The sequence below is a fragment of the Hylobates moloch genome, unplaced genomic scaffold (genome assembly GCF_009828535.3).
Source record: "Hylobates moloch isolate HMO894 unplaced genomic scaffold, HMol_V3 SCAFFOLD_15, whole genome shotgun sequence".
Lineage (NCBI taxonomy): Eukaryota > Metazoa > Chordata > Mammalia > Primates > Hylobatidae > Hylobates > Hylobates moloch.
This window is the reverse complement of record NW_026652290.1, coordinates 65,945,452-65,965,204: the sequence shown is the minus strand read 5'-3', so window position 1 is coordinate 65,965,204 and position 19,753 is coordinate 65,945,452. Positions and strand designations below refer to the sequence as shown.

The following is a 19,753-nucleotide window of genomic DNA, read 5'->3' as shown; positions in this document are numbered from 1 at the left end:
GGGACTACAGGCACGCACCACCACTCCCAGCTAATTTTTGTATGTTTAGTAGAGATAGGGTTTCACCATGTTGGCCAGAATGGTCTCCATCACTTGACATCATGATCCGCCTGTCTCGGCCTCCCGAAGTGCTGGGATTATAGGCGTGAGCCACCGCGCCTGGCCTTTTTTTTTTTTTTTTTAACCTTATTTTAGATTCAAGGCCAATAAGAATTTTATACAATCTTCTGGACAAAGCTTGCTACATCCTAATCTCTGCAAATCCACTCTGTTCTGTTCACTGCTCTCCTTATTAATCAGTTCTACAAAGCTGTACCCTTCTCAGTACTGTTACACACACTGCATTTTTATGTTTCTGTTTCGGAGTGCCCTTTTCTATATTTTTGCTTTGTGTTGCATTCAATTACCCATAGCTTGTTCTGTAGAATAGGATACTATCACTGCCTACATTTAGGCCACAGCATATTATGTCATCTGGATTCATGTATTTTACTTCTGCCTCTTTTAGGAGGAAACTCATTTGAGAAATCTTGGCTCTGCCTTTGGGGAGGAATCATTTACCTTCTTTCATCTGGGCTGAAATTTGCCTCCTCATTTCTTTTGTTAATAAAAAAAAAGAAAACTTATTTACATCTTCTCAGATCCTATTAGTTAGCTCAATTGCCGAATTGTTGCAGTTTTAAGAAAGACCAAGTCATTTTCTTGCTTTCAATCATTGTTGGTCTATTTCTTGGGTTACACAATGCTACATTCATGTCTGCCTACTTTCTTTGGGAAGCTTTTTCTGTTTCACTTTGCTGTGCAGCATCATGTGCATGGTTCATTTCCTTCCCACACATAGGAAATATGGCTAAACCATCCCCCTACAAAAAAGTAGACAGAAAGATATCAGGTGTGGAAATATCACCCATCACCTTGACCTCTCTGTCTGAGGATAGGGGCAGGCTGGAATCTGTGTTTCTGGATGAATTTGGCCTGATTTTTCTTCCCTTTTTTCTTCTCTAATGTCTTAATAGTTCCTTAGAATGAATTTCCCTACCTAAGATGGATCTCCCCCTTTCTCTCTTGACAATGCTGAGTGAATCAGGGTGTGAGATATTACCCATGCAGTCCACTCTCTGAGAGGTATCGCTGGATGAAGCCATGCTGCTCATCTGCCATTCGGTACCCAACTGCGGATAATAAAGGAATTGATTTTACCTGGGGAAAGACAAAGGAACCTCGGGCTGCCTTTTGCTTTATTTTGTTCTCAGGTTATTCTGCTCTGAATGGTGAGATCTCTCACTAGAATATTCGGTCACATTTAGCTTTCTTTATGGCAAATCCCCTGTGTGGGAACTTCTGGCAATGGGCTGTGAGGTGTTACTATTCTGTGTTTGTGTGTGTGTGTGTGTGTGTGTGTCAAAGTATAACGAGTAAGCTTATGTTTTCAAGTCCTCTGAATGCTTTTTCTTTTTTAAATGTGCTTTTAAGAAAGCATATCTTAAGTTGGAGACTAAAACTTGGCTTTCAGATCCTCTGGATGGTGACTTTAAAGAAGACTATTCTTGAATAAATTGCATCATGACCATAAATAAGCCAACCTACACATATTATAAGGGCAATAATGATAATAGCCATTATAAATTGAGTGCTTAGTACTTCTCATGCATGTTCTAATGGCCTCATGCTTATTAATTTACTAAATCCTTATAATAACTTCATTAGGCATATATTATTTTTATCTCTATTTTACAGATGCAGAAACTGAGGCACAGAGCAAGGGTAAGTAAATTGTTCAAGCCATATAAGTGGTAAGTGGCAGGTGGCCTTGGCTCTTAAGTCTTGACTCTTAAATGTTGAACTTCTCTGCCTCATTGAGAGAAAAATCTACAATGTCTCGTATAGTAACCAGCATGTGAACAAGATATTTTACAAATATTTTAAGGAAATGTTGATAAAATAATGTGTACTTATAAGTGATTTTATTTCTGTCACTCTGTCGTTTTTTAAATTATATTATCCCTTTATGTTAAAACAACCCAAGTTATCTTGAGTTATGTGGAGAATTCAGGAAAGTTAATATATAATGGTTGTCATATTAAAAAAATCTGGTGTATTTGCTATATGATCCCTTGAGTTATTACTTTTATTTTATTTTATTTTTATTTTTATTTTCATTTTTTTTTCAATTTTATTATTATTATACTTTAAGTTTTAGGGTACATGTGCACAATGTGGAAGTTTGTTACATATGTATACATGTGCCATGTTGGTGTGCTGCACCCATTAACTCGTCATTTAACATTAGGTATATCTCCTAATGCTATCCCTCCCCCCTTCCCCCACCCCACAACAGTCCCTGGAGTGGGATGTTCCCCTTCCTGTGTCCATGTGTTCTCATTGTTCAGTTCCCACCTATGAGTGAGAACATGCAATGTTTGGTTTTTTGTCCTTGTGATAGTTTGCTGAGAATAATGGTTTCCAGTTTCATCCATGTCCCTACAAAGGACATGAACTCATCATTTTTTATGGCTGCATAGTATTCCATGGTGTATATGTGCCACATTTTCTTAATCCAGTCTATCGTTGTTGGACATTTGGGTTGGTTCCTAGTCTTTGCTATTGTGAATAGTGCCGCAATAAACATACTTGTGCATGTATCTTTATAGCAGCATGATTTATAATCCTTTGGGTATATACCCAGTAATGGGATGGCTGGGTCAAATGGTATTTCTAGTTCTAGATCCCAGAGGAATCGCCACACTGACTTCCACAATGGTTGAACTAGTTTAGAGTCCCACCAACAGTGTAAAAGTGTTCCTATTTCTCCACATCCTCTCCAGCACCTGTTGTTTCCTGACTTTTTAATGATGGCCATTCTACCTGGTGTGAGATGGTATCTCATTGTAGTTTTGATTTGCATTTCTCTGATGGCCAGTGATGATGAGCATTTTTTCATGTGTCTTTTGGCTGCATAAATGTCTTCTTTTGAGAAGTGTTTGTTCATATCCTTCGCCCACTTTTTGATGGGGTTGTTTGTTTTTTTCTTGTAAATTTGTTTGAGTTCATTGTAGATGCTAGATATTAGCCCTTTGTCAGATGAGTAGGTTGTGAAAATTTTCTCCCATTCTGTAGGTTGCCTGTTCACTCTGATGGTAGTTTCTTTTGCTGTGCAGAAGCTCTTTAGTTTAATGAGATCCCATTTGTCAATTTTTGCTTTTGTTGCCATTGCTTTTGGTGTTTTAGACATGAAGTCCTTGCCCATGCCTATGTCCTGAATGGTATTGCCTAGGTTTTCTTGTAGGATTTTTATGGTTTTAGGTCTAACATTTAAGTCTTTAATCCATCTTGAATTAATTTTTGTATAAGGTGTAAGGAAGGGATCCAGTTTCAGCTTTCTACATATGGCTAGCCAGTTTTCCCAGCATCGTTTATTAAATAGGGAATCCTTTCCCCATTGCTTGCTTTTGTCAGGTTTGTCAAAGATCAGATGGTTGTAGATATGCGGCATTATTTCTGAGGGCTCTGTTCTGTTCCATTGGTCTATATCTCTGTTTTGGTACCAGTACCATGCTGTTTTGGTTACTGTAGCCTTGTAGTATAGTTTGAAGTCAGGTAGTGTGATGCCTGCGGCTTTGCTCATTTGGCTTAGGATTGACTTGGCGATGCGGGCTCTTTTTTGGTTCCATATGAACTTTAAAGTAGTTTTTTCCAATTCTGTGAAGAAAGTCATTGGTAGCTTGATGGGGATGGCATTGAATCTATAAATTACCTTGGGCAGTATGGCCATTTTCACGATATTTATTCTTCCTACCCATGAGCATGGAATGTTCTTCCATTTGTTTGTATCCTCTTTTATTTCATTGAGCAGTGGTTTGTAGTTCACCTTGAAGAGGTCCTTCACATCCCTTGTAAGTTGGATTCCTAGGTATTTTTATTACTTTTATTTTAAATATCTCTGTATTTTCTGTTGATTCTTATTGATACTTTTATTCAGGTGAGAAGGCATATACACCCACTCAGGCTGTCTCTGGAAAGTGTTGAAAGAGGGTCAGGTAGAAGTCTCAGTTTTTGCCTGTGCGTAAAATGTGTACTATGAGAAACGCATTGCAGGGATGGCCTTCATAATTAAGTGTTTACAAAGAAAGATATTAAATATATAAGGAGCCATGGTCACCCTAACTTTCTGAGCATTTTTAACTTTGGGTCTGATTCTTTTAGCTCACTGCCTTAAGAGTTGCCATGGATGTGCTTGGCAGTCCTGTGTACACACAACGAATGTATTGGATGTCTTGGAATTTTGAACGTTCAAGGAATATTGGATTTTATGTATTATATATTATCTATTACTTGCTGGAGTAGTTTGCTTCTGTTTCTTATAGAGTTAAGAATAGAATTACTATTCTGGTAGTCTTGCACAAGTATGACCCTTTAGATTATGTGAATAAACATCAAATTGGTGGCCAGGATTTACAAATTAGTACAAGTTAACATAAGTATCATAAAGCTTTTTGGAACCCCAAAAGAGTTATTTATGTTCAGCTCTGGCTCCAACCAAGTCATCACCATTGGATCAATGCTTCAGATCAAGAATAAGTAGAGCCCCAAAGTCACACCATCCTATCAAATTAATTATCTATAATTAATATAATTATTGATCATGTAGTAGAAGTCACTGCCTAGATGATATAGGGCTTTTAGGATTTCATGGGAATGCTTCACAACTTAATTATGTTTCCCTGGGAGATTAGAATATAATTCAATTTATTTTTCCCATGTGTTTCATCAATCATTATATGGATAGAAGGAATATCAGATTCTCATTTCTATGTCAATTCCTGCAGAATGTAGACAAGTCATTTCAGTAGAACAGAGCTGATTAGAAGACAGGGTTCCTCCCACAGAGAAATTATGCCCTATGCCACTTGTAATGCTGGTGCCACATTCTGTTGGTTTTGTAGTATGTGATGAGGATAGCTACAAAAATCTGTGATATCCCTGTTCCAGCTTATATACCAAAACAAATTGAGACCTGTATAAAATAATGTTCGTAGATATGTGAGGAGTTGTATTCCCCTCAGGGCCTTGGTTTCTCTATCAAAGGAGTCAGGTGGTGGCTAGGTCCCCTTCTACTTGAAAAGTTCCATACTCTAGTTTTGTTTATGCTTTAGCTCTTTAGTGTTTACACTGGTGCGTCTCAAGGTTTAACATACTTATGAATTAATGGAATCTTGTTAAAATGTAGATTATGATGCAGTTGGTCTAGGGTGGGTTCTGGGCTCCTGGTTTTCTATCATCTCCCAGGTGATGCTGAAGCGGCTGCTCTGTGAACCACATTTTTACTAGCAAAGATCTAAATGATGTACAGAGGTAAGGGGGGAAAGACTAGCTCTTTGTCTTCCTGTGGTAATACATTCACCTGCTTCTGTCTCAGGGATAGGATTCTTGACTTTCTTCTTCAGAACACTGAAACATGCCTCTTCTTTCCTGGCTCCACCAAGCAGAGTTTGGGCTTCAAGAAGACTGAATGCATCTATACAGAGCACAATCCCTTCTCCAACAAGGAAACCACGGGGCTTATCAAGAAAGGTCTGTACCTTTATTGTCAGGCATCCTCAGCCCTGCTGAAGTATGAAATAAATGAGGTGGAGTTTAATTTTAGGGTCTACAAATTTGTAATCTGTTCATCATTCCTGATGCCATTTTACATGGTAGGCTGGCGTTGTCAGACATGTTTTTTGAGGAGAGCTGCATTTGAGTTCTGGTTTAATATAGCCTTCGCATACACCCTCCCAGGTCCCTCCTCTAATATCCACTTACCAGAGAAAGAGATGCCACTTGTATGAGGGGTTTTCACCTTTGGAAATGCACATCTCTTTTGCTTTCCTAGGGGCAGGCTCTTTGGGGGGATTTTCCCAAGCTGGACTGAAGGTTGGCTTCCCAGCAGAGGGCGCACTGCCCCAGTGCCATGGCCCGGAGCAGTTTCCTCCTCTTCTGGGTGGACTTCCCTCCCCACTAGGCTGGTTAGGGCTGAGAAGGAATCGAGGAGAAATGAGCTTTCAGCAAAGGAGGACATGAAGATGAGATTAAGGGAGAAAATCAAATCTAATCATTTCAGATCTGAATCAGTGACTTTTAAAATGAAAGGTCTACTTGGCTACCGTTAATGACAGCTTTTCATAATTCTCAGCTATTGCAAAACTAACTTTTCTTTCTTAAAGCTTCTCTGAACCCTACATTGTCCAGCATTTGTATCTTTCACTTTAATGAGCACTAAATAAGAATTACATGAAGAATTTTGATAATTCTCACTGGAAAGTTAATTAAGCAGCGAGAAGTCTTTGGAACTGTTATACTCTTTCTGCCTTTTACAGACAAGTGCTTCCATGGCGTCCAAGGAAAGAAGTCACATTTATACATATATATAAAATGATGTGTGGGTTAGTAACTTTTTCCAGTAACAAATGACCTCCTTAACGAGCTGAAATCGTGAAATAAAAATCCACCTTTTTGTGGCCCACTTTCCCTGAACTCTACTCTCCACTTTCCTCAAACTTCTTTGCACAGGAAATGAATTCCCTGTAACTTTGGGGGGGGGGCTCGAATATGTTGATCTCACGTTCTCCAAATTTTTTGTTCCTCTATAAATCATACGGGCATGACCCAGCCCAGTCATTCATTTCGAATTTCTTTTTTCCTTTCTTGCTTTTTTAAAAAACAGCTTCTGTTTTTTCTCATTTTTGATAGATCCTACCACAAACTTCAGCTAGAGTAAGTGCAGACGACCATAACACTATTCTCACATAGAGGGTATTTTATTAAGTCCAGCAGTTAAAAATGTACAAAGTTCCTTGTAATAATCCATTCATTCTGTTCTTGCCTGATTCTTGGAGTAAGCCTGCACAATTATTCAAATCCCAGCTTTTAGCTACAGCATACACCTCGCCATGGGGCTATGCCTCTGTAATCTTGCTTTGGTCTTGCATGTCAAATGGAATTAACTCCCATAAGAAATGTGTGCGAAGACAACCCAAAGTGTCTAATCCTGCTGCTGTCTTAAATTTCTGAAACTCTGAGCTGTCATCTTTTTCTATTGCTTTGTTGAAGTTCTCACTTATGCTTCAGTCCATCCAAAGCTGAAGTTTAGGAAAATTTGCATTTTTATATATTTTTTTCAGTTATGCTCTCCCTTGGCCTTTTCACATGTTCTCTTTGTAGGAGGATTTTTTTTCTTCCTTCAAATTTCAAGACCATTTTATACACAGTGGAATTTCGACAAGAGGTGAATTCACTTTTTTTTTTTTTTTTGCCCCTGGGAGTATACAAGTTGATACACAGACACTACCAGTTGAAGATTCGCAAACCAAATCCAAACAGATATGTGAGGGGGTGTGTGTGTGTGTGTGTGTGTGTGTGTGTGTGTGTGTGTGTATGAGAGAGAGAGAGACAGAGAGAGAGAGAGAGAATGTGTCTCTGAATGTTGTGTGAGAAAGGGGAGAGAAGAAATAATGATATCATTATTACCATACCTTAACCACTCAACCTAGCTAATCAGAAAAACTAATTCTGTCTCAGTTGAATCTCAAACTGCATCGTCTCCCTCATGAATAAAATGCTTGGTGAAATGAGCTTGGTTAGGTTAGTCTACTTGTATGTTGTATTAAGAGTAGATTAGCTTGATGAGTAATTTTGTACTTTCTTCCTTCTCTAGGGGGCATACTGTTTAAAGATCTTGAATGCTGGGACAGTCCTCTTCTTCTTCACCAGATCCTGTATTCCACTTAGTCACCTTCCTAGACATGAGGAATCTAGATGAAGACTTAGTATCCAGAATGCAATGCAAGCACTTAATAAATGTATGTTGAATTCCTATGAATAAGGACAGTGTGTTAGCTAGAGCTTACACTTCATCTCTTTCTTTCTGGGTGACCTATCTTGTTGCCTCAATTTACAAATTGTATCATTCCATCTGGAAATGAAATCTGGCCAGGTTTTAGTGAACTCCCCTCACAGCCTGTGTGTTCAGTCCGATCATCACACATGGTACATATTTTTAAATCACTGGTTATTCAGCATTGTGGGTTCCTTGAGGTGTCTCAACTAAGTGAGGTGTGGAAGGGCAAAATTGTAACTTGGTGTGGTGGATGTGTAATAAGTGGTAAACCGCAGCATTCTCCATTTGAAAGCTAATTAAGGCCACTAGCTGACCGTGCTTGTGCGGAAAACATATTCATGGTTTAGCCATGGAAACAGTCATAACAGTGCTCAGCTAAAAATAATGGGCTTAAGAGACATTTTCACTGATCACTCCTCAATGCTTATTTATTTATTTTAAATATAAGAGTTGTCACATTTTTTAGGAAATACTCAACAGCACTAGCTCATTTTGAGACTTCAAAGTTTTACTTGTGCCACCATAGATACTAATATGAGGAGTGATGTTAGGGCACAACCGTGAGACCAAATTATATTTTTTAATGCTATATGCAGGAAGGTCTCAAAAGATAATCATCCTTTATGCTCTCTTGAATCTCTTTCCTTTTTAATACTGGCCTTTAATATGTGATGTGATGACTTTTTGTCACAAGAGAAGTTAACCCTCTAGCACCTATTAACTTATTTTATCTAAATTGAGTTTGTGTTTGTTGAAGAGGCCTCCTTTACTGAGAGATGATGTAATATGAATTACGTTTCTGTGTGCTCATTGTTTCTTCACAATAAGAGTACTGTAATACAACGATATATTTTATTGTACAATATATTACTTTGGCTAATAGGATTGAAAAAACACATCAAATGTAAATATTTTTTCAGCATCTGGATGGTGAAGTTAGATTGTCTTATCAAATATCTTAATGCTCTTCTAGGATCCAGCAATATTTAGTTTCACTGAAATAGGGATAGCAGAGTATCAGGCAGATGTGATGAAAGCATAACCAAGGTAAAGGGATCTCCAGGAGGCTGAAACGATCTGGGGGCATTGTTAGGCTGGTTGATTGCAAGTTGTTTTTAACTGAACAATAAGAATTCTGTTTTAAATCACTTTTGGGAGTGGACACACAGTAATCTTGGTCCATGATCATTTCAATTAATTTTAAATTAATTTCATTTAATTTGTCTTGCTGACATTGAACCATATCAAGACCACGTATTACAAGAATTTACTTCTTACTCTCCCATTCATCCACACAGCAATGGGTCTCTAAGCATATCTCTGGGATAATTTTGAGCTCAAATGACACTTCAACATTGGTAGGATTTGGTAGAGAAAACAAATTGGTGCAATGAGACGTGTTTTCCACACCTTCCAAGAGCTAAACTTTATATCCTGCATATACCATCATTTAACCAAATAGAGATAGAATCATGGTCCAAGAGCCATAGAACTTCAGATCTAGATTTAGAACATTTTCCTGCCTAACCTGGCCATATCTGCAGCAGAATATGTTAAACAGAACTGACCTAGAACTGTCATCCCTACAGATTCTCACTTATGGCTCTTTTTAGCTTAAGACTAGATGACAAACATTGATCTCTGCCAGTATTGGTTGAGTTTCTCAGGCTCCATTTTTCTCACTGGCTACTTTAAATGAATACAATTTTTGCTGGTTTGTTCCTCCTCCTTCCCACTCTCCTTTCATTTTCATTATTTGTTCTAATTTAATTTGCAATGCCCAGCATCTGACTGTAATCAAGTAAGGGGACTCAGGAGACTTCCAGCAAGAGCAGGTCTTCTGAAAAGGGTCTTTTGGACACAACAGAATGAGCCTTTATTTATTATCTCAGGGATAACAAAATGGGGAGTGAGCAAGACTGCGCAGCAGCTGTCCTTTCAAGCAGCAGCTAACTTGGTGGAACACTCCCGTCCCCAGGGTGTGAACAGACCGCCCCTTGGCTCAAAGTCATCCCGCTGTCCCTGGCTGCTGGTTCTCTAGGCCAACACAAACAAGCATAACAAAACATGCAGGGAAAGTGTCAACAGAAACCCGTTTTCTAGGAACCTGGCTTTTGGAAATGAACTGGATTTGCAGTCCATACAAAGGCTTGGCAAGGTTTCATTGGCCATGACCACACACCTCACACTGTGACTCCTATCCATCAGGTGGGACAGTTTGCTTATTAGGCACATGTGCTCTGTTTCCTCTGAGATCCTCCAGAGAAAGGCCTTGGTTTCCCCATGTACCAAATGAAGATTATTGGGGAGGAATAAACACTGGAATTTGCAAAGGATCTCCTGGGTTTAAATTCTTGTTTTATAACCTGAGAAAATCACTCTCTCTAACCCTCAGTTTCTTTATTAATAAACTGAGGATAACAATATTTTCCTTTGTAATCACGGTGATCAAATAAAAGAGAGAGACATGTTATCATTGAGAAAAATATCACAATATTTAGACCAAGGTTAAGTTTGGTGTGGAGAGCCAATGAAAGCACAGATGTGAAAAATGCTTGAGAAATGGAAAAGTACTATAGAATAAAATATATGATCATGATTATTGTTATTATCTTCAAGGAATTTAGTCATTTTTCTCCGTAACAGAAAAAACATGGTGATCCTTATCCCCACATTTATGCCTGGATCTATCACATCTAGAGGGTCTTCTGCTGCCTTGCACGGGGAGACAGCCCATGCACATCTGTCCCTTCATTTCACAGAAGTGTAGCAGATAGCTCAGTTACAAACCAGGTAAGACGGCATTGTCCAGAGACTTTCCTGCTGCAGAACTTACAGATATGCAATGATCTTGGGTATTTAATGTTCATGTGTTGTGAGTTCCCAGGAAGGGTTGAGAAAAGGTAAAAAATTCGTGCTAGTCCATGGTTCAGTTCCTGCAAGAGGAAAGCGTGATGAAATGGGATACTGAGAGCTCTCACCTATCAGTCCATATTCAGAGTCCAGCTGTATGATTTCTTTCAGGATGTGGAGACATTGGCTTTTCTATAGTTAGTTGCCGAATTATTTTTTGGTCAATGCAGATGCTTTATCCTGTCACATACATCTGCCTAAGAACGTGTGTGTGTAAAGGAGACAACGAGACTCTTTAGGAAGTAGGAAACAGAGGTAACTCAGAGAAAGAAAATCATGAAAAGGAATGATAAAACCTATGGCTCAGGCATGTTCGTCTCTTTATTTCTAGCACTTAAGCCAGGACCTGATTCTTTGTGGAATGTTGCACAATTGAAAATAATTGTGGAAGACTGTGACTGTGTTGTCTGTTTTTAAAGTAACACTCCAATCCTTTGAACCTATACAGAAACTATCGCAGTACCTTATACAGGGTGAACACACAACGCTTTGTGGTACCAGAAGGAACTTAAAGCTGGGCGTGCTGGTGTGCCTGTAGTCCCAGCTCCTCAGGAGGCTGAGAAGGGAGGATGGCTTGAGCCCAGGACTTAGAGGCTGCCGTGAGCTATGATTGCACCGCTGCACTCCAGCCTGGGTGTCAGAGTGGGACCCAGTCTCTAAACAAAACAAAAGGAACTTGCCAGAATATGTGATACCCACCCATAAAGTAAAATGAAAGGCCCTGGAAGTGTTGACAACATCTAGATGATGGGCAGAATATAATGGGGCATGCTTCTGGCAGCCTGTGGAGTAACCAGCACAGCGAGCCTCTTTTCAATGCAAGAGAAGAAATGTCAGGGACCTAAGCTAAGGCCTAGAAGTCAATTGACTTGCCTCGCATCTGGGAACATTTTCCAATTGCTTTCGTAACACATGCCCACAAGCATCTGTGTGTATAAGGGGCAGTTGAGGGGAGGCAGAAAGTAGAAGTTACTTAAGCTCTGTGAGCCTCTGTGTCCTCATCTGTCAAATGGGCTAGAGCTTCATGAATCCCATAGCTGTGAGGAATGAGTGGGATAATGTAGATTAAACCTCATCCCAGTGTCTGGCTCAGAGGAAGCACTCAACTAAAAGGGAGCAATTTTTGTTAGAAGGAAACACCTAACTCTTGGTCTTTGGAGAAGCCCTTTCTCTCTCCTTGCCTCCTCCTTCAAGCCTTTGAGGCACCTCAGTAGTAATTGGCTGCTAGGACTTGGAATCTATCTGTGGGGAAACAGTGTTTGTGAAAGGGCTCTAAGGTGATGGTGTGAGGCATTTATTTGGATCTAAGGGAACATAAGTTGCCTCTGGCGCTTATTGACTATTTCTAATTGGAGGCACAGAAATACACAGGCACTAAAGGGTGAGTTACTGTTGGACGCTCCTCTCTGGACCAGCAGGGACTTGGAAAGCTCTTGGAGGATGTAGTGGCTTGCATCGATCACCAGTGACCCCTCTGGCTGAATATGTACAGGCAGAAAGAGGCTCCTAAGCCTCTGTTCTCCTTAGCTAGATGGATGGAAGATGAAATGCAGTCCCTGGAGGAGGAGGAGGAGGTGTGTGTGGTGGAGGATTGAATTGTACCCTGGAAATTCAAGCTGATTCCTCCTTTCCAAAACAAATCGGAAATGTCTTTATTTTCTATGAGCCTATTAAAGTATATATATTTAATAAATTGACATCGTGGGAGATGAGAAAAAGAAAGAGGAGATAGGGAGAGGAGAGAATGGTCAAGAAAAATAATGCCCGGAACTACTTGTTTGATGAATGAATTAAAATGGAGCAAAAGTGGCTTAGGACTAACTCCAGCATTTTTTTAAAGCGTATGTTGAGATGGATTCTTGCTAGGAGCAGAGGTGTGAGGTGTGGTATCAAGCCGGCTGATCCATTTTAAATAACTTCCAGAAAAATTTCACGTGCTTATGAAAAATTTCATTGAATATTAATTTACCTAAGAACGCTAAAGATTTGGCTAAACCCCATAAAACTCAGAGTCATAGAAAAGGTGCTCTTCCAGGATATGCTAATGGCACTCTAGAAATAATGCTTCTGTTTTTGAGAATTGTTAGCATATATCCAGGGATTCTTCTACTTCCTCCTCCCTAGTGGTAATTTCTCCTTTGGTCAAAAAAAAGGAAGGCAAGCAAAGGACTCCGCAGGTAAAAGCATACCTTCGTGCCTCACATTTTCTAGGTTTTCTTTATGGTCCAGTGGCAATCATTTTAATGCCTGTTTGAGAGCCATCCGTACTCAAAAAGCCTGGCAAGAAAATAGTAAATCTGTGAACTCAACATTATTTCCCACGGTAAGAATTTTTCTTTGCTTCCTTTCTGTAAGGCCTAAGACCAGTACATTGAATCCCACTCCAGATGGATGTGTTACATAACCACAACCAGGCATGTGCAGTCATCCCAGAGCTGACTGAGCCACAGAGGTGGATCACTCAATACAAGCCTGACCCTGTTGCTGCCAAAGTAAATCCAGAAGGCTCGGTAAACATCTGTTCATGCACAAATAGGTCATCACCATACACGCTTGAGCTGTGAAGAGCAAGGAGAAGGATTTCTTTCTCAGAGTTACCAGGCCTTCTCAGTATTAGCTCACTTTGGGGGGACAGCATGTGAGCCTCAGGGGCTTGTGGTGTTTTGGATACACTCGAGGATTCTCTTCCTAATAATAATAATTAGCATTTATGGGGGGCACTTGGTAAGTGCCAGATGCTGTTGAATGCACTTCACTTACATTAACACGTTGAAATCTGTCAGGAACTCTATGAAAGATAATCTTTTATAATCCTCATTTTATAATAAGGAATTTAAGGCAAAGAGAGGTCAAGTATTTTCTCCAAGATCATAGAACTACCAAGTAGTAGAGGTGGGATTTGAACCTAGTCTGTCTGACTCCAGAGTATATGCTTTTAACCATTATAGTGTATTTTTCTGGCCTAGGCATACACTGAAGAGACTGGAAAGTGAAGATGCACTATTTGTCAAGGTATTATATCCCTTTAACCTGGTGGGGGCAGGGAGGGTTTCTAAGGAGATCTGAATTTATAGAGTAGTCTTAGACTTTCTCTGTCTTCTAGGATCTCAATATCCTATCCCTCAAACAAATACACAAAGGACCAAAAAACCCAGATAAACTCTAGAGACAGTTTGCAGATTTAAATAAGTTTTCCTGGCCAGGTGTGGTGGCTCACGCCTGTAATCCCAGTACTTTGGGAGGCCAAGGCGGGCAGATCACAAGGTTGGGAGATCGAGACCATCCTAGTCTAACTCGGTCAAACCCCGTCTCTACTAAAAATACAAAAAATTAGCCAGGCGTGGTGGCGGGCGCCTGTGGTCTCAGCTACTCGGGAGGCTGAGGCAGGAGAATGGCGTGAACCTGGGAGGCGGAGCTTGCAGTGAGCCGAAATTGCGCCATTGCACTCCAGCCTGGGCGACAGAGTGAGACTCTGTCTCAAAAAAAAAAAAAGTAAGTTTTCCTAATTAGGAACCACTTCTAGCACAGCTCTTAACAATATAGGTACAAGAGGTGGCCGCAGGGTTCACACCGGGAAGACCAGTAGCTCTGAGGTAATTTTGGCAATTGTGAAGGAGGTCCATTGCACTCAGCAGCAGTAAATGACAGAGAAAAATGTCAACCTGAAGGGGTGTACCATGTTGCCTAAGGTGTGGGATTGAATTTATAAAATTGCGAGCATTCAAGAATGTTGCATAAGGACTCCATTTGCTTCTGTTTGCAAATTCATTCAGGAAGGGCTTTAAAATTTATGTTATGAGAAAATACAACATAGTTCCTCCTCTTACGGTTTACTCCCCCTCTTCTCCCATCCCTTTTTCTTCCCACCACCAATACCACCATGCATTTTTAAAGTCCTTTAAAGTTTTCAAAGTGCTTTCATATACATACTTCATTCTTTATGTCAGGTCAGGGCAAAATTTTATTGCATTTGGCCAAAGGCCATTTTGAAATTTTGAGAGAAAAAAGGAGATACGATGTGATCTTTGAAATAAAGGGATTATAACAGAGCAAAGTTAAAAAGGATTTATGAGTAAAAAAAAAAAGTAAAAAAATATATAAATCAAATTTAAGAGTTGAACTGGAAAAGGACTGACTGACCAAATACTTCACATATTTTGCAAAACAGTTGGGATTTAGACAAAAACAACTGGAAGAGATACACAAATTATTTTAAAATGACATTTATCCAGCTTTGATTTTAAAATGCTAATACATGCTCATCACAGAAAAATTGAAGGATGTGAAAGTCAAAAGTTGAAAATATAAACATCCATAATATAAGTATACATTCAAAAACATGATTATGTTTAGAGTTACAATCCTCTAGTCTTATCTTAAACACACACACACACACACACACACACACACACCACACGCATGCACAACAGAGTTGTAAATTGCTTTATGCTGCACTCAGATATGCAGAAAATAAATGCTGCCCTATAATTTATAAAAACTGTAACCTGGCCCACGCACCACCACTTTACTGAACTGCAAAAACAACTTATTCTCCTTTGGCAACATTTTAGTCTCTTCTGCTTTGTAAGTCTTCTTTCACTTTAACGTTCAGTCTATTCAAAGTTATGATGGTTTACAGAGGCATCTTTCAAAGATTTAGTCTCTAGGAAAATGCTTAGTGGTTCAGATTGCTCTCCTAGCCTACTTTTCCTTTTCTCAAGATGGTGCCCTGCTGCCTGAGAGATAGGGCTGTAGCTACCAGAGACTTAAACTTAGAGTGGATTACAAAAAGACTAAAAAAGTCCACACTTCTGTGATGACTAATGCCAAAAAAACTCCCTTCCTCCAGAGTGCACCTTGTGGGGCACATTTTTGTGAGCACAACCTGCCCAACCCAAAGCCACATCTCTTGTTCTGTCTCCATGAGGGAAGAAGAGGATGCTTAGGTCCATGCCCTGCCTCTGACCCTGGGGTTTCTCTGTAGCAAGGTCTCTCCTCTGCCTGGCTGTTCTTTGCTCCACAGGCATTAACAGTAGGTTTGACTGGGGACCTGCTGGCTCACTGTGTGATCAGTACTCTCAGATAATACCCAGATGCCTCTGACTCATCTCAGTTTTTGCTGATGTGTTTTGTGTCTCTGCCATGTAGTGGCAGACAATCTTTAACAGTCCTCCCAGAGTGTTTGCTGAGGAGGCCCTTTGCCATTTATCATAGGGGGCTGGTCCCCTGCCAAACCCACGACACTTAACTCAGCCTCTCCTAAGTCCTCTCTTTGAGGGTTATAAAGAAATTTCCTAATCTTGCCCATGCCACTTGGGAAGTGAGGTCAATCTACAGAATATAAATTCTGCACCTTCCTCTTCCTAGCTGGGTGGCATCGCTGGGTTCGTTTTATGTGACTATCCCACATTGTGTATCTGTGAAGATCATTTCAACTCCTGCCAGAATGAGAGCTGTTAAATTAATGGAGGATCAAAGGAACAATGGAAGAGATTTTAAGAAACTTTTCTAAAATGTATAATGTGTATTTTGTATCTTGTCCCAAGTTCACACTTTTTCTTTATGAAGAACTCGAGCCTCTGTAGAAGTGTTTTAGTGCTGCTGCACCTCTTCAGTCCAGAAAAATTTTCAAGAGAATTATATGGGCCGGGCAAGGTGGCTCACGCTTGTAATCCCAGCACTTTGGGAGGCCGAGGCGGGCGGATCACGAGGTCAGGAGATCGAGACCATGGCGAAACCCTGTCTCTACTAAAAAAATACAAAAAATTAGCCCGGCGTGGTGGCGGGCGCCTGTAGTCCCAGCTACTCGGAGAGGCTGAGGCAGGAGAATGGCGTGAACCCGGGAGGCGGAGCTTGCAGTGAGCCGAGATTGCGCCACTGCACTCCAGCCTGGGCGACAGAGTGAGACGCCGTCTCAAAAACAAAACAAAACAAAAAAACAGAAAAAACAAAAACAGAGAATTATATGGCTCAGTGATTTTGGTGCTTACTAACTTTATAATTGCTATCTAGAACAACCTTTAGTGAAAATCAACAGGTGGATATACGGAACCAATTTTAGAGATGATTTCTGTAGCTGATGGAAAGTTTATGTCACCACTGAAATTCACATTTATTTATTTAAAATAATAAGTTCTCCTAACACTTTTACAAAGGAGACTGAACAATACCATGCAAAGTGAAACAGCAGAATCTTCAACATTGAGAAGATAAGAGGTTTTCCTCCAGTTAATTAAAGGAGCAAGAGTTATGGTACTTTATAGCCATTTAATTATGTCATTAAGGTAAGGTAAGAGTTGGCTAGCAAGGATGAGGATAGGGTGGGAGAGACCACTACAGGCCACTGTATAGAGTTCGACCTTTCAAGGCTTTGCCAATGCTTAGACTGTGACTCTGCATTTTTGAAATTTTGCAACTGGATTGACACATTTGTTGTAAAGATACTTAACCATTTCATTAAAATGACATCAATATATATTTTTCTAAGGGAATTTTAATTTTTTTCTCATTAGAAGTGCTAAATACAGCTTGTCTCTGAAGGTTAAAAGCTTAAAAAAAAGTCTTCTCAGTGTGGTTGGCAGCATGGTTAGGCATGCTTCTGGACACGCATGTCTGTTAACTTGTTTCTCTCTCAGTTTCTCAGGTGGCAAGCAGAAAAAGATAGTAACACCTTTGTAATACTAATCCTAGCTGCTATGTATAGACTTATTTATTTGGTCCTGTGTACTAGGGCTTTTATTTTCTTTCACTTAATCCCCACAGCAAACCTATGAGGTAGGCATTATTATGCCTGTTTTACAGGGAGTGATGCAAACTGAGCCATACAGTGGAGTGGCATTCTAACCCATCTTTCTTTTTTTTTTTTTTTTTTTTTGGAGACAGAGTCTTGCTTTGTTGCTTTGTCACCCAGGCTGGAGTGCAGTGGTACAATCTCGGCTCACTGCAATCTCCACCTCCTAGTTTCAAGTGATTCTCCTGCCTTAGCCTCCTGAGTAGCTGGGATTACAGGCGCATGCCACCACGCCCAGCTAATTTTTGTATTTTTAAAGACAGGGTTTCACCATGTTGGTCAGGCTGGTCTCGAATACCTGACCTCGTGATCTGCCCACCTCGGCCTCCGAAAGTGCTGGGATTACAGGCGTGAGCCACTGCACCCGGCCCTCTAATCCATCATTTATCACTAAAAGACCACCATCTTGTCCGCTCTGGTGAGCTACCTCTCTTCCCTATCCTACCAAATTTGCTTTAAAGATCAAATACAACCATGTATGTAACGATACAAGTTACTTTCAACTAGGCAATTTCTATTTAAGGTATTTTTCTCCTCCCTATTTATTTTCACTTACATTTTGTTTTCTTGCACACAAAAAAACCAAAGATGACTAAAAAGACCCAAAGGAAGAGAGTAGAAAATAACAATTATGAAGTGTGGTGATGATTTAAAATACTAAAAATAAGAGGATATCATCATGGCATCTATCTATGTGTACCTTTCTTTGATTTGTCTTTGGCTTCAGTCAGAAGAATCATAAAATTATTTATAGTTTGTCTGTTAGAATTTGTGGTTGGGAGGGAATTATCTATGACTTTTTATAATTTATATCTCAATTAATTTAAAAAATAGTAGAGTTCCTATTAATGTGTCCCTTGAAAGAAAAGTTGTCTAGATCATATGCTCTCCTACTAAAATTGTCTTTTTCACAAAGGACATATACGTACATGAGAAACAAGATCCTTTTAGGAAATATTAGAATAAGATTTTCAATTAGAAAGTTGCATCTGCATAGGCCTCCTGGACAGTAAGAGGAATAACTGGAGTGGAATAATAAAGAGAGAATGAAAATTTTAACAAAAGAAGTGAAAGATCTCTGCAAAGAAAGCTATAAAACACTGATGAAAAAAATTAAAGAGGACATAAAAATGAAAAAATATCCTATATTCATGGATTGGAAGAACTAATATTGTTAAAATGCCCATACTACCTAAAGCAATCTACAGATTCAATGCAATCTCTATCAAAATACCAATAACATTCTTCACAGAAATAGAAAAGAATCATAAAATTAATATAGAACCATAAAAGACCTTGATTAGACAAGGTAATCTTGAACAAAAAGAATAAAGCTAGAGACATCACAGTACCTGACTTATAAACATACCACAAAGTGGTAGTAATCAAAACAGCATGATACTGGCATAAAAGCAGTCACATGGACCAATGGAAAAGAACAGAGAACCCAGAAATGAATCCATGCATTTACAGCCAACTCATTTTTGACAAAGGCACCAAGTACATACATTGGGTAAAGGAGAGACTCTTCAATAAATGGTGCCCCCAAAAACTGGATGAATATATGCAGAAGAATGAAACTAGATCATCTCAGCATATAAAAAATAAAATCAAAATGGATTAAAGACTTAAAGGTAAGACCTGAAACAATAAAACTACTAGAAGAAAATATTGGAGAATCTGAACAAAGATTTTTTGAGTAAAACTCAAAAGCACAGGCAACAAAAGCAAAATCAGAGAAAAGGGATCACATGAAGCTAAAAAACTTCGGCACAGTAAAGGAAACAATCAACAAAATGAACAGATAACCTACAGAATGGCAGAAAATATTTGCAAACTATCTATCCAATAACCAAAATACATAAGGAAATGAAACAACTCAGTACTAAGTAAACCAAATAATTCAATAAGCAAATGATCTGAATAGACATTTCTCAAAAGAAAACATACAAATGGCCAACAAGTATAGGAAAAAAAATGCTCAACATCACTAATCATCATGAACATGCAAATCAAAACCACAATGAGATCTCATCATAGTTAAAATGGTTATTATCAAAAAGACAGAAAATAACAGATGCTGGTCAGGATGCAGAGAAAAATGAACTCATGCACACTGTGGAGGGTAATGTAAATTACTACAACCATTAAGGATAACATTATGGAGGTTCCTT

At 39.3% G+C, this 19,753-nt stretch overlaps 1 protein-coding gene across 1 annotated transcript in view; it reads left to right on the top strand.

Annotated features, from left to right (window-relative positions):
- Positions 1 to 10,528: 10,528 nt before the first annotated feature.
- LOC116483294 (putative uncharacterized protein encoded by LINC01549) overlaps positions 10,529 to 19,753 on the top strand; it is a 32,383-nt gene continuing 23,158 nt past the window's right edge. Inside the window, exons 1-3 of the mRNA XM_058428881.1 lie at positions 10,529 to 10,669; positions 13,001 to 13,112; positions 13,756 to 13,801. Of these exons, the coding sequence (XP_058284864.1) occupies positions 13,785 to 13,801 (17 nt within the window). The 5' untranslated portion in view covers positions 10,529 to 10,669; positions 13,001 to 13,112; positions 13,756 to 13,784. The remainder of the gene's footprint in view (positions 10,670 to 13,000; positions 13,113 to 13,755; positions 13,802 to 19,753) is intronic.